This window comes from Mercurialis annua, linkage group LG4, assembly GCF_937616625.2.
Source record: "Mercurialis annua linkage group LG4, ddMerAnnu1.2, whole genome shotgun sequence".
Lineage (NCBI taxonomy): Eukaryota > Viridiplantae > Streptophyta > Magnoliopsida > Malpighiales > Euphorbiaceae > Mercurialis > Mercurialis annua.
Window position 1 is genome coordinate 37,737,127 of NC_065573.1, and position 16,115 is coordinate 37,753,241.

General features: G+C 31.0%; 2 protein-coding genes across 2 annotated transcripts; both read left to right on the plus strand.

The window, feature by feature from the left end:
- The first annotated feature begins 1,966 nt into the window (after positions 1–1,966).
- Positions 1,967–4,473, plus strand: LOC126678477 (non-specific lipid transfer protein GPI-anchored 7). Its single transcript, XM_050373374.2, has 3 exons — positions 1,967–2,418; positions 2,622–2,654; positions 4,167–4,473. The coding sequence occupies exons 1-3, from the start codon at positions 2,097–2,099 to the stop codon at positions 4,250–4,252; spliced, it is 441 nt and encodes a 146-aa protein (XP_050229331.1). The 5' UTR covers positions 1,967–2,096; the 3' UTR covers positions 4,253–4,473.
- Positions 4,474–5,963: 1,490 nt separating this feature from the next.
- On the plus strand, positions 5,964–9,716 carry LOC126677604 (FAM10 family protein At4g22670). Its single transcript, XM_050372293.2, has 11 exons — positions 5,964–6,245; positions 6,332–6,365; positions 6,456–6,614; positions 6,710–6,797; positions 6,892–6,972; positions 7,066–7,130; positions 7,244–7,384; positions 7,867–7,983; positions 8,064–8,405; positions 8,716–8,773; positions 9,404–9,716. The coding sequence occupies exons 1-11, from the start codon at positions 6,136–6,138 to the stop codon at positions 9,523–9,525; spliced, it is 1,317 nt and encodes a 438-aa protein (XP_050228250.1). The 5' UTR covers positions 5,964–6,135; the 3' UTR covers positions 9,526–9,716.
- The last annotated feature ends 6,399 nt before the right edge of the window (positions 9,717–16,115 follow it).

A 16,115-nucleotide genomic window follows, 5' to 3' on the forward strand; every position in this document is an offset into this window, starting at 1 on the left:
TTTTAACTTATATACTAATTAGATATTAATATTATTAATAATACAAAAATACCATCTTTTTCAAAAAATTAAAAAATAATAATAATTTTTTTTAATTTTTTTAAAAAATATTTCGAAATTTTTTTTAATTTTTTTTTAAATATTTCCGACAAAAAATTAAAAATAATAATAATTTTTTTTAATTTTTTATTATTTTATCAAATTAAAAAAATTAATTAATTATTTGGATGTATTTGATTATTTTTTAAGTTTAAGGATTTATTTATATATTTTAAAATAGAAAAAAGTATGTTTTAAACTCTTTTCCAAATGAAAAAAGTACAATTTAATGCTTTTGGGTAGAGATGAAACATAAAAACCCAAAATTGGGTACAAATGGTGTTTTTACAAGGTCAGGGTATAAACGAAGAAAAAGTGCAAGGTGGGTTTTTTTTAAGGAATTAAGCCTATTTTTAATGAGTCGTTGCAACATTTCGAGTCTTCTGTTCCACATCTTCTCTAAAATTTAGTAATTCCTAAATTTCAGCACGTTATTTTCTCTCTTAGTTCTTTAAATTTGCTTATTTATTTAGATACGAATTGATGTGTGTTGTATTTAAAACTACATGACCTTTTCAAACAATCTCTATTCTGAAAAATTATTGAACACAACCGTTGCGTCATGTCATTCGTGCAACAAATCAATTGTGCGTTATCCATATGAAAAATTGAATGATAAAAAAATAAATAATAATTAAAAGATTCTCTATCGCAAATGCTCATTGGCTTGATGTAAAAATAACGTGGCGCAACGGTTGCATGGGATAAACACTTCTCTATTCTTTACCACCTAAACAAAATTCCATGTATTTATTACTTGGGAGGTTTATTCAATTTTTAAAAGCAAGGAACCAGAGCTTTACCTCCCGCAAGGGACCTATCCGGCTCGAGTGGAAATTAGTCTGAATGTGGAAGGTTTAAAGGTGCCGTTTTATAGTTGAAATCCGTTCAGGACACTTCATGATCAAATTAAAAAAAAAGCAAAAATATCTTTTGTTATTAAATATAAGTAGAAAACATGGATTGTCATTTTCTTAATTTTGTTTTACTTTCTAGTCATACCTGTACCGTTGAACAAAATAAATAGTGGAGTTTTAGACGGGGTCGTTGGGAAAGTTTGGCATTAAATTGGAATACCTTATGGATAGTATTCAAAGAACTACTATAAAATATTCCTATTAATTTACTTATAAAAAAATATTCATAGCGAAAGTTTCAACATTAGAGTATTTATAAGAGTCTTGTTAAAATTTGTTCTATTCCATACCATTACATTTTAATAATTTATAAAAAAAACTTATATGTAGTATTATTTAAAGTTAATTGTTAATTGTTAGTTGTTAATTGTTAAAACTTGAGATTAGAATATGTAATAGTTCAAGTGAAGATTATGAATATAAAAAATAATGGCTGAATATATAGTTTGACTTCTAAATTTGTACCGTTTTACCCATCTAATCCTTAAACTTAACGTTTCACCTATCGAACCTCTGAACTTGTTAAATAAACCGATTTGACCCCCTGTACTTGATACATACGTCCGTAAACATTGAACCTCTCCGTACACCATTTCTTCTAAAATGTTTCAAGTGACAGGTGGACACGGAGGGGTTCAATATTTACGTGTTTATCGAGTTTTGGGGTCAAATCAGATTATTTAACAAGTTCAGAGGTTCAATAGGTGAAACGTTAAGTCTAGAGGTTAGATGGACAAAAAGGTACAAGTCAGGGGTTAAACTATATATTAAGCCAAAAATAATTGTAACATAAACATAATAATTTTAATTGATGTAAGATTAAATTACTTTAAAAATAATTTTTAAATTATAAAATAAAATAATTTAAATTATAGTACTAATAATTGTGCCTATCATTTAAGTTTTCACGTAAACCGTAACCGCGTTAGTCTGTCAGCTCTGTCTATGTTCAACACTTTCCTTTTACGAAACTAAGAACCATTATTTATAGCAACAAAGCAAACTCAAATTCAAACCCCAACACCAAACTCCCACACACAACCACTTTCTTTCTACCTGAAACCTGTAAAGAAAACAAAAATGGCTTCTTTGACCATGTCAACGGCGGTGATGACGGTGGCAATCCTGTTCATAGCCACCACCATAACCATAACAGAAGCTCAAAGCACCGCAACATGTGCCCAGAAGCTAGTTCCATGCGGTGAATATCTGAACACCACTACTACACCGCCCAATACTTGCTGTAGCTCAATCAAAGAAGCTGTTGAGAAGGAGCTTACTTGTCTCTGCAACCTTTATAACACTCCCGGTTTGCTTGAAAGCTTTGGTGTTAATGTTACTCAGGCTATTGCTCTCACTCGCAGATGCAGTGTGAACGCTGATCTTTCTGCTTGCTCCAAAGGTAATTCTTTTTATTCGTCAGAGTTTTGATCTGAGTGAACCATTGGAGAAATTGGAATCTTGGTTTTGAAGGGTTTTTCATAAAGTTTGTAGCTTTGAGATGTTTGGGTCTTTTTTAAAAAATCTGTATTATTTATATTGGATTTGCTTATGAATCTATGTGTTTTGCATATACTAATTACAAACTGTTTGATCTTTCTGCAGTTGGAGCTGAAGCACCAACTACCACTCCTCCAGGTGAATTTTTGCTTCTGTTGGTGTCATTAGTTTATGATTTTTTCCTCAATTCTTGTCCCTTTAACTTAATTTAAAGGGTTAATCACTAGTATCATAGGTTGAAATACTATTTTTCTTGAATTTCAGAAAAACACTATTGCCCCTAATATTTTAGTTTTTGATTATTAAAACCCTCTCTTGTAAGAGATTTCAGCAGTAAAATTAGTGCTTTTATGAAACTTGGAAAGAAAAATAGTAATTTCAACCTAACATTAGAATTACAGTTATTAACTCTAATTTAAATCATAAATTAAAGGATTTAATTTGGTTGATAAATGACTTGATTCTGGATCATACAAAGCTAAATGTTTAGGACATGTGAAAGAGGCTACTGATTTTGGTCTCTACTGATTTTGGTCTTGTTCTTAATGCTGTTTTTGGAGCAAGAAGGAAGCTTCCTTTCTGTCAATTTGTTGTTAATTAGTCTTCTGCTTCGTCCATCCCAAATAAAGTGCGTTCCAAATTATGGAGTTACTCAACTATTACTTATATGATAAATTATCGAAGATATCCTCATTAATTTGGTAAATTACATTAAAAAAACACAAAATTCTCAAAAAAACTTCATATGTTTGTGTTTGTCTTAAACTGTCATTCAATTTGTAAAAAGAGTAGTCATTTTGCATAAATAAAATATAAATTGGGTCCACACATGAGTGGCATGATTGAAGCTTTAGGAATGTGGGACTTGATTACTTTCGGTGCCAGAAGTGTTTGACTTCAATACAGCTACCAAACATGTGTTTTGATTAAAAGACAGTTCACACATGTAGTTCCCATATGATAGCTAATAATTCCTTCTATGCATCATTTGAAAATTAGAATGTGCACTAATGGTAAATTGTACAAAAAAGTCTTTTTCTTTTCTTTTCTCGAGCATTCACGAAATTTACGTAGAAGTTGACAATTTATATCCATTTTTCATAATATCATGCATTGGTAATTATGCAGTATGAATATGCATATGGTGTGCACATTCTTATAGCTTTCGAGCCTTTTTAGTTGATAAGAATGTGCCTATTGTTAGGGCTATTCAAATTCAGTTTGGGTTGGACTTTATATAATGAAACACTAAATGAGATGATCTTTTGTGTTTCATGTTGGGAGAATATTGATAATCTGAACTTCTTGTTATATGTTAAACCGTTAAATATTGGAATATTAAAGTACATAACCCAGCTCAAACTGGATTTGGACAGCCTTACTAGTTACTAGTCGTATGGGTCTTCTCACTAGAATACATGCTAAAGGAATGACATGTTTTGTAAGGTAGAGACTACTATAATCACTCTGTATTGTGATTGAACATAGTAGTCTAGTCGTACTTTAAGTCGCACACGATATTTAGATGAAGATTTCAACTTCCAAATGCTCCTCTTCTGATCAATTATGTTGGTTATCGATTTATTGGATCGCTGCATGTTGAGCATTGACATTCTAAACAATGCTTGGATTTGCTTATAATAATTGCAGGAGTTCCCGGAAATGACAGCGGCAGGATGGCATGGACAGGATTTTCAAGCTTGCTCTTATTATGTGTTACTTCCCTATTTTATTAGGTCACCACCCACATTCTTCTTTTGAAGTTTGGGGATACATATGATTAGTAGTCTATTATGACTCGAGTATTAGCCTATTCGGGAGCTGTATTTTCACACTGGGAGATTTTTTTGTTGTTGCCTGTATTCACTCCTTTATTTTTAATCCCATTGATTGATCATTGTTGTTGATGTATTTGCCTATCATACATGAATATATGTGCTATACTGGCTTCATGATAGTTCTATTTGTCTTCCAAATTTAAATTTTTAAACGCATTATCTTTGTTGATGCATAGGAATGTAAGCGAGTTAAGCTAGTTGAGAGTTGCTCAAGATTAACTTGAAAAACAATACGAAATCGACTCAAAAAATTAGACGAGCTTGAGACGAACTCGAGTATCGATTAAAGAGGTCCGTTAGGCTTGCGAGGTTTTTACAAATGACAATAATTTGCTTGTTTACTATATTAGCTTTTATATCTATAAATTTAAACATGTACCATCTTAATTGGTATAGTAAAATTAACTAAAATGGATTAGATGTGATAACTTTTTAATAATGTTTTTTTATATTAAACTTAAACTAAGATCGAGTTCGAGTAGTTTGGATATTGTTCTAGTTCGAGTTTGAATATTTTATGCCCATTCGAAGTTGAAGTTGTATAATATAATACACTTCAGTTTAACTAGAGCTTGGTATTACTCGGACTCGGTTTGTAGTGTTTATACGTTTGTTGATGCAATATCAACTCTTCATTTCAATGGTCATTGTTGTTGAGCTGAGCTGCTGATCTTAGGTCTCCATGGATGAGAGTTAAGACATAAAATGCAGGGTAGGTGTGTTAGCTAGCAACTCATTGAGACACAATTGAATATGAATTCATTAACCGAGTAGATAAATTTGGTTCGATTTGAGTTATAAAAGTATCCAGCTTTTGATTCGGTTCAGTTTTGATGTTACCGCTTTGGCCTCTAAATTAGCTGCTCTGATGTACTTGGTGTCTTGGTTAGTACATTCATTCAACAAGTAATTAAAAGTCTAATTGGGCTTAAACATAAAACAATTTGAAGCCCAAACTATTCTCATTGCGGGACCTTAATAGGCTCTTTTCGTTACCAAACTGCCTCTAATCTGTACATTAGGTCTTTAATAGATTTTTAGTTAATTGTTTTTTGAAATTTCTTAAAAATTAAATCTTTTTCTAAAAGAAGTTCAAATTATAAATTTTCTCAAATACTATAAGATTAAATTAAATTAAATAAAAAATATAGAGATTTACAAATCATTTATGCTACATAAAAATTTAATATTTGTAAATTTATAAATCCGTTCTTTTTATCAAACTTAAAAGGAAAGATAAATTAAATAGTTATAAAATTAAGAAAAAGTCATACAATATATAATCGTTTTTGAATAACTAAAAAAATTTATTAAAAAAAAGTCTATAAGAAATTTAGAAAATATATAAACCAACTAAAATTTTACGAATAAGGCATATAAAGACAAACATAAAAATTATTATTCTACATGTAACAATAATTTATTATAATTTATATACACATTATATCTATTGAATTTCGTCAGAATTAAATTATATGTGTTATTATTCTAAAAAAAAACTAGTATTCATATGTTTTAAAATAATAATTTTAATTTTTTAAAAAAAAGTTTGTATTTTTTTTTAAACCTAAACATATAGTAGCGTTGTAAGCAAAACATTTCCGAATTAATATCCAATCGAAGCTACTAGAAGAAGGGAAGGGAGTCCCATTGCGTCGTAGGCTACACTTTAGTGTATACACACTTGTTACGGCGGTCGCCTCTTCACTCCACTTTAGTCTTATCAAGTAGAGCGTAAAACCTAGACATTTTCCATTAATCTCCTCCTCGTCGGCACAACAATGGACGCAACTAAACTCAGTGAGCTCAAGATTTTCATCGAACAGTGCAAATCTAACCCTTCTCTCCTCTCCGATCCTTCCCTTTCCTTCTTCCGCGACTACCTCGAAAGGTATCTAAAACGGCACCGTATTCTTATTTCTATTTGCGTTTTGCCATTGTTTTGTTATTGATTTTCTGTTTGGTTGTTTGTTTCAGTCTCGGTGCTAACCTGCCGTCTTCTGCTAAATCGGTACTGTTAATTTTTTTAATTAAAAAAATGCGTGTGTAGTTCACATTTTAATGCTGTGTATGTTTCTAATTAGGGATTTAATTATTGCAGAAAAGCTATGTGGTAGAAGAGAGTGATGATGAAATTGAGGAGCCGGAAGTGCCTCAAGCAGAACCTGAGGAGGAGGAGGAAGAAGAGGAAGAAATAATTGAATCGGATATTGAGCTTGAAGGCGATATTGTGGAGCCTGATAATGATCCTCCTCAGAAAGTATGTATAATTGAAGTTTATTACTACATTGCTAATTGAACTGATTGCTTTTATATTTTATATGCTTATTGCATTGGCTATAATTTGTTTTGCAGATGGGAGACTCGTCTGTTGAGGTTACCGATGAGAATCGCGAAGCTTCCCAAGAGTTTAAGGCTAAAGCCATGGAAGCCATCTCTGAGGGTATGATTTCTCAAGTCTTATGCATATGCGAAAGTATATTGATTGATCTTTGTATGATATGAATGTGAAAAATGGTGGGTTTTGTAATGTGCAGGTAAATTGGAGGAAGCTATTGACCATTTATCGGAGGCGATTACACTCAATCCCACTTCAGCAATCATGTATGCTACTAGAGGTAAATGCTGTTGTGGCCTTGTAGTGTAGCATGCTATCTCTTGCTAACTGTGGTTTTCTTGTATATTAATTACTTCCTGGTGATGACTTTCAGCTAGTGTTTACATCAAGATGAAGAAACCTAATGCTGCCATACGTGATGCGGATGCAGCCCTTGAGGTTCTTCTCTTTACCAATTTTACTTGCCGCATATGGATTTATCAGTCTTGTTTTGCTTTAAAAGAACAAAAGAGTAACTCATAATGCATTACTTTGTGTAATGCTTGTCTCAGATTAACCCAGATTCAGCTAAGGGTTACAAGACTCGAGGTATAGCACGATCAATGCTTGGTCAGTGGAAAGAAGCTGCCAAGGATCTTCATGTTGCGTCTAACTTGGATTATGATGAGGAAATAAGTGCTGTTCTCAAGAAGGTCTCTTCTTTATCTATTTTGCTTAATCCAAATGTTGATGTTCTTTTTTTCGTGTTGCAATTTTCCTGATTGAGGTTAGTTAATTATGCACATGCAAAATGCTTGAGTTGTAATTGAGAAGAACAAATGCAAATTACATTTTGATGAGTTCTCCATGCAGGATTCTTTATCTTTTGATAGCATTCTGTTGCAGTCAGCTATTATATCTCCTTAAATTTTATTGTAGGTTATCCTACATGCAAAATTTCATAGTAATATTAATAATACACTGTTTGTGTCTATAGTTTAGGCCGTTTAGGTTTTGGTTTTAAAATCCTCAGTTTTGATTGCATTGGAGTACTGGAAAAAACAAGAAGGGGCACGACCAACTTTTGCCAACTTGGTTCTGCTATGTTTAACATGCTAATCATGCTAGAATAAGAAAGTTGTTTAACCATAAAACTTGTGCTGACATCTTCTAATTGAAATTTCTTACTGCACAGGTTGAACCTAATGCACATAGGATTGAGGAGCATCGTAGGAAGTATGAAAGGCTTTCCAAAGAGAGAGAGGACAGAAAGAATGAACGAGAGAGACGACGTAGACGTGCTAAAGCTCAGGTAGGTATAATCATATTTTCCGTACATTGTCTTACTGTCCATTCATACACGATTTTCATTTTCTTGGAAATTGCTTAAAGGCTGAGTATGAGAGGGCAAAGAAGCAAGAGGAATCATCTTCCAGCAGAAGACCTGGAGGTATGCCTGGTGGATTCCCTGGTGGTATGCCTGGTGGATTCCCTGGCGGTATGCCTGGTGGATTTCCTGGCGGTATGCCTGGTGGATTTCCTGGTGGTATGCCTGGTGGATTTCCTGCTGGAATGGGTGGATTTTCCGGTGGTATGCCTGGTGGATTTCCTGCTGGAATGGGTGGATTTCCCGGTGGTATGCCCGGAGGATCCCCAGGTGGTATGCCCGGAGGGACGCCGGGAGGAGCGCCTGGAGGGATGCCAGGAAACGTTGATTTCAGTAAAATCTTGAATGTAAGTTTTTTCAAGGTTTCTTATAATTTTCTATTTTATATTCCATTTATTATGCTTGCGGGTAAACTTTCAAGGTAAATTTTTTTCTCCCATTAAAATCCTCAATTTACCTTGGCCATCTAAAATATATTACAATGCATTATATTAGATTACATTATTATCTATCTAGCAGACGGACATGCACACATAATGACTGATGAGTGAAAAAGATTCAATTACATAAATTGCTATGCACTAATAATTTGTGAATTCAGCGGACATGTTCTGTTTTGTTTGTTTGATGCAAATGTTATGCTTTTTTCTTTGGCAGGATCCTGAACTCATGGCTGCATTTAGCGATCCTGAAATCATGGCTGCACTTCAAGATGGTAAGAATTTAGCGATCCTGAAATCATGGCTTGTTTAGCTGTTAGGCAAGTCGTTAAGAATTCTTATTTCTTTGACTGAAAACTGAAATTACTAAAAAAAACGTGAACTGACATGAAAAACATGCCCCCCCTGTAAGAATGGTAAACAATACAATTCTTTAAATATGGTTTATATCTTGTATGTTCTCATATTTCATATGCGCCACGATACATTATTTTGGAAATGTTAGAAATTAGTTATGTTAGTGGGTTTTAAATGTAGTTGCTGCGTTCCTCTAGGATGTGATCTACTTCTTTTAGATCTTGGTGATTGTCCAATCCATATTGGTACTTATTATTGTTTGTTGGTAACTGAGTGTTCTGCTGTATGCCTGTGCGACTTAGATGGTGTAACGTCCTCTGATCAAGACCATTTTTCTTGCAATATACAAATTTAAGGATTTTGGTGATAGAAAAATACTTGGCATGATTTAGGTCATTGGCCTAGAGGTTGGCCATATTTCACCTTCATGTTTCCTTGAACTATCGTTGGTTGTATGTCTTTAGGGCACATTACTGTTTTATCTAATTATATTTGACCGTTTTTTGGTTCATATCTGATGATTTGTCATATTTTTATGGCTTTTGCAGTAATGAAGAACCCTGCAAATTTCGCTAAGCATCAAGGAAATCCCAAGGTTGCCCCTGTAATTGCCAAGATGATGAGCAAATTCGGTGGTTCGGGTGGGGGTCCAGGTGCAGGCCCAATATAAACAGTCTGCAAAGTTGAGATCATGCGAAAGAGAATTTTGTGCTGTTCTTGTGTTACAGCTTGATACTTGTGCAGTTCTTTGTCAGGTACTTATTTTATTAACCAGCATTTTCTGGGTTCGGCTGTGAAGTGTTTGTGAGAATTTTAGTCTTGTAAGTGCATCTATTTATTTGATGAAATTTCTAGAAGTGATATCGAGTGTTCTTATATTTTCCATCAATATGTAGTTTATGGGGTTATAAGGATAGGTTTAACCAATGAAGATGTTTCAGCTTACAATTGAGGCAATTTGCTCTGGAAAATTCCCATAAGCCAAGCTCATCAGGATTAAAGTTTGAACTTTTAAAATCTTATGACTTGACCTGTCTTTTAGAATTAAACTGTCTGATGGCGATTGAGCTAATAATTTCACAAGTCTATATATGGTACATACAGTATCTGGAGAATATAATCATGCTTGTTGCATTAAGTACATCTAAACCATTATGTGCTTCAAAAAATCCCCAAAAAATAAAACATCCAGAGGTGTGTATAAATTTAATTTAACTGAACTGATAAATTTTAAATGTTGTTTGTTTCAGTTTGATAATATGGAATGAAATTGGTTTTTGATTCAATTTGATTTTGTATATAGAAAAATTTATATCAAAGTTTTAGTATAAACTGAATTAAAAAGTAAACTATTGAACCATAAAAATCAACCAGTTTCAGTTAGGTTAGGTTTAATTTGGAGATAAAAATTAAAATTTGTGTTCGGGTTGAACTGAATGTACACTCTAGTCCTAGGCTAAGCTGGTTTTTTCGATTTTTGAGATTTAAATATCAAACCATATTAATTTTTGTTTAATCAATAAACCAAATCTATAATTTTCGGTTAAGTTTGGTTTTTGGGTCGGTTCACTTTCTGCAGATCTCTAGCACCAATTACCAACCATCTACATGAGCTCTGAAAAGAAGATGATGTACTTTGCTTTCCTTGTCCAAATAAAAGAATAATTCAATCATCACTTAAGGAAAATGACGTGTCACCTCTTTGGGAAATACCGACTAATGACATGTCATTTTTGCGTCAAGAAAATAGTCAATCAGAGATGTTCAATTCCTTCATTTCATTACTTATTGCCTAAGCTCACCCTTGGCAAATATGATATCCCCACCAAAGCCAAGAATGGACCAAATTTGAGGTTGTTTTCAACTGAGTGTTTCAACCAAAAGTAATTATCTCTATTGCCCTAAATGGAGTTTAAACTTCAACAAGCTATTGTCTTGGTCGCCTCATATAATAACCCATTCTTCATCATTATCTTCCTCCTATCTCCCCTAATTAATCACCTTTGTGATGACAAATGTGTAATACATTAATGATATCTTTGTATTTCATACCTCCTAATGAATAAGTAAAATACTTGCATATGTATTATTAAATTACCTCTCTTGTTGGGGCGAAACTAGCTTTTGTTGAATGGAGGGATGTAGCCACATATGATCTTTTTTCGAGGGGACTAAATGTGTAAATATGATTATTCTTAAAAAAGCAAAAGGGTGTTTTTGTAAACAAGAATTGCAGGGGCGGATGCCCCCTCGGGTTACCTCTGCGCTGTTGGTTGTATTTTATTTTATCCTTTTAATCTATTCTTTAGGTATATCCAACATTATAATTAGTCCTACATTTACTTGAATACATACGGGTATAAGTTGGATATGAGCAAGTCATCTATCCTCTCATGTTGTTTAGGATTGACAAAGTGTAAGAGTATGCATTCTGTTCAAATTGAACTGAAACAAGGTGAAATTGAATCAATCCAATTAATATGAATATGTCATTAATATCTCAAATCAAATCAAATTGAAGCTGTCAGGTCAATGGTCTTTTAGTTTCTTTCGTGTTAAATATTTAATTGACATTTTTTTACCATAGAAGCAATTTGTTTTCTAATTTTAAATTGAATTGAACTGAATTTTTCATTTCGGTTCAGTTTTATACACTCCTATTTAATTGTATTTATGTTGATTTTAATGTCAATAACAACTTAATATCAACTGTCATATAGTATATCACAGGCTCGTATGTGGCTTTAGAGTTTTTTTTCTTGGTTTGATTTTGGGTCTGATGGAATCAAACTTTGATCAGATTGAGTGTCATAAGGTTTGGATCTCTTTTCTTACGAGATTTGTGATGCTCGGTAGTCAAGCATATGGTCGAATCCTAACGAGATTGGGACTCGATCTTATCTTCTTTTAAACGGGCACTAAATTATAATGAGAGTACAATTCGATATCCATCAATGTCTAAGTTTAGCTCTTTTTTTCTCTAATGACAATTGGATTACTCAAGAATTACGTAATGGTAGACAGCTTAATGAATTTCATAATTATTGAGTCTATGACTTAGCATTTTTGTAGTCAAAGCGTGTACAAAATAGTTGTTTCTTAATGCTTATGAATACCCAATTTTGGCAGTTCACAAGTCGCTGTAATGTGTTCTTTGTAATGTTCAGAGGCATAATTATGCAGTTTTCTTTCTCTGGATATTCACTGCTAACGCAAGTTGGGTTACTTCAATTGGTTTATAAATAGCTACAAAATGTCATCTAATCAATACATTATTGAATGTTTTCATCTTAAAAGGGAATGAAATAGTGGAAAATTTAAGTTCTAACAATAATAAGTTAATTAATAACTAATAGTTACTGTGCAACTAAGTGCTAATAATGCAGCGACCTGGTTATTTTCTTAACAGTTATACTTATAGTCAGCTCCAGTATTAAGTGGTACATTATACCACATCAACTCCGGTCAGAATCTATTTGTATTCATAAATTAAATTTTACTTTTTTAAAAACCAAACCAAGTCGATTTATAAGGACTTGAAATTTTCAAATCAAAATGAACCAAATGAGTCCGTTCGATTGGGTTTTCAGCTCTATTAGTACATAAATAAAACATTTTAACTTCCAAGAACAAACCAGGTTTTTTTTATAAGCGGTATCAAACTAAACTTGTCGTTCGGTTAATCAATTTGGTTTTACTTTTGTACATCCGTAGCTGATAATGAATCAGAAGCCAAGCCTAACCCTGCAACTCAAGTAATCTCTTCTTCAGCTACCTGATCACCATTTGGAGTGCGTTTATATATAATAACATATATATGCTCTTTGTATCGGATTTCTCTACCTAGAAATGTATTTAATAATTATAGAGAACAAGATCTTTTGTACTATACAAGAAGAACAATATATGCTGCTAGGAAGAAAAAACATGACGTGGTAAATGCAGAACTAATTAAATTGTTGGGAGATCTTAAGCATATAGCAAGTGTATTTTTACAAAACAAAATTGATTTAATGTGATCAAATTCAATGAATTTGGTAGGTTTTCTATCACCTTCCTTTTTCCTTATTATGGGAGTATAAACCTAAAATGCATCCGGTCCAAATATATAAATATAGTATTTTAGGTTTCCTTATTATGAGAGTATAAACATTCAAGTCGAGATAAATTAGGACAATTCATCAAGTCTAAATTAAATAAGTCAATGATATTAATTAAAGAGTACAATTAAAGGGTCCACATAAACTACTACTAACCTAAGATTAGAGATGTAAGTCAAACCCAAAAAATTGAATTATGAGCTACCCTAAATTGCCTCTATGACGATGCTCAACACATTTTGATTTTAACTTTTGACATGGAATTCTCTTTAAGAAGACAAGTGTAACACATGACCATAATGTTCAAAACTAGTCTTAGATTACCCTTAATGTTTATTTGTTTGCTTATTTATGAATTCTGATTTCGTGATTAAATAATATGCATAAGTTATCCACATGGGTTTAATCTAGTAGTCTAAGTTTCGGCCATCTAGTCACTGTAGGCTGCAAATTTAAATTCCAACTATCTTCTTTTAATAAGTGGAATTGTAGGTACACATTTTAAATTTTAAAATTTGGTTGTGATTTTAATTTTTGCCTTGGATAAGATTTGATCTCCTTGGGAATGAATTCGAACTATCTAGAATGTTTCTTGAAAGCTAACATGTATATACGTGGCATGTAGCATGTAGTAATTAAATGACGAGTATTATTGTTACTTTGTTAGTGTAATCGAAATGTTTATAAATAAACATATGATGAAAATCAAACGTTTTCATGGTCGGCTATCGTTTTCATTTACATACATGTACGTGGCACTTTGTAATACAAATGAATAGTATTATTTAATTTCTGCTTTAAAAAGTCTAATTTATATGAGAATTACTCAAAGGTATATATTGATGGATATAGGAAGTTAGTTTGATTTGATTCTTTTAAAATTCAGAATTGTGGTAAATTGGTTTGATTTGAATTGAAAAATTATATGAACCCATCAAACTGTAAAAATTGGATGATTTTCATAAATTGGATTAAAATTCATTTTTTTTCTAATACTATAAACACCCACATATAATATTTAATTATATTTTTTATTGTAAAAGTAATATATATTTATATATATAAATATCAGTTGCACCGTAAACCGATGATCATATACCCGTTCGGCTATTGATTTCGTTTTAAAACAATGCTTATATAATGATGAATTCTGTTTAACTATCAAAAATAGATAAAATTTTAATGATAATCCATATGCCCCTAAGAAGGAACACTGATTAATTGGAAAGTCTAGTAGGAAGGTATATATGAATGTTAATATAGAAATTGAAAATGAATAAAAAGGACATAATTTTTACTTAAAAACGTCATTAGTTGAATGATTAAAGAACGTAGAAGATAAGTAGATATTTAGCAAGTTGTTAAGGACTTTTCTTCACTCATATAATAATACTCCAAGGAAAACATGGAGTAATTTATTACCTTGTCTTAAAATGTAAGTTAACAGTAAGGTGGCGTTTGATAAAACTGAAAATTAAGTGCTGAATTTTAAATGCTGAAAATAATAATTACTGATTTTTTTAAGTGCTGAATTAAATAAATCTGTTTGATAACTGCAAGTCTGTAACTACTGAATATTATTGAAATTATTATATTTATATATAAATCTTTAAAGATTAACTATTTTAAAAATAAATTACTAAATACAAATAATTTTTAAAATATAAATAAAAAATATTTAAAAAATATTATGAATAATACACATATTACAAATAAAAATCATAAATTTTAGTTGCTTATATTGATAATTAGTTTTTAAAGATATAACGATTCTCCCATTTAACTTGAAAATCGGTCCATAAATAAAATACCTTTTAAAACTCTAAAAAACTGTTTAAATCTGATAATCATTGTTGTGTGTTACAAACGGAAGTCTAAATAAAATTTTAAAAGCGGATATATTAAATAATGACATATAGACTATAAAAACAAAATAAAGATGGAGAATAAAATATTCATGATGAAAAATATAGTAATTTGCAATTTTAAGTGCTAATTTAAGTATAATTAGTGATAATAAAAAAAATATGAGATAAAATATTTTTATTCATAACTAATAATTGAAAATAATAAAAATATAAAGTTTATTGAATGATAAAACTAATATTTAATAACTTAATGTTTTCAGTAAAAAAAATAAGTCAAAATTTTTAATTTATTATTTTAAGTGGTTTTTGAGTTAACTGAATAAGTTAAGTTGAACTTTTTTGAGTTATCAAACCAACTTAAAACAATTAAGTGCTTAATATATTAATTTAAGTAATAAATTGGGTTATCAAACACCCCTTAAATTTTAAATATTATTGAATAATGATAATTTTCCATACAAGAACATAATATCTGTTTAGTAGAACCTGTACGGCTGTACATGTGCCTGGTGGGTGGGGAGGAGATAAATTACAAATTTACAGTATTAAAATATGAAAAATCCCATAAAATAATTATACTTTGATAAGTTTAACATAATTTCATGTAGTCATAATGATTCAAAGAAGTTGAGTTTTTCTTTTGATTTTTTATAAATATATTTAAAGCTTTATAGTTTATAAATTTATTTCAATTTCATGATTTCACTAGTAAAATTCATTCAATTTTGTACAACCAGTTTTTGGTTGTCAATCCTTAAATTTTTTAATTAAACTTTTATACTAATTTCTTAATTAGCAATTTTTTGAGTTAATTGCTAATTGAATCACGAACTTTAGCGTGATTTGCAAGTATAAAATTATAATATACTGTCACGTGTTGTTGTATAATAGTCGGTATTCTAATTTGTCAAAAAATGAAAGTTGGTAACTGACATTGTCAAATTTTAAAGTTTTTATTGTGATTGAAAAACACGTTAAAGTTTGTGATTTAATTTGCAATTATCTCAAATTTTTTCATAATTGTACAATCTAATTGCTAACTAGAAAACAAATTAACAAAAACAACAAATTTAATTTCATCTTTTTAACTTTTTAGTAGTTGAAGTAAAAAAAACAAACCAGTTTGAAATTCGAGATAAAATAAAGGGTTAATATCATAAAAATTCACCAACTGTACACGTTTTCTCATTTTAATCACGCAGTTTAAATTTTCTTATTTTCATGCACAAACTACTATTTTTTCTCAAATTTATGCACAGTGCTGAGGTGTTACGGATCCATTGGCGTAACTC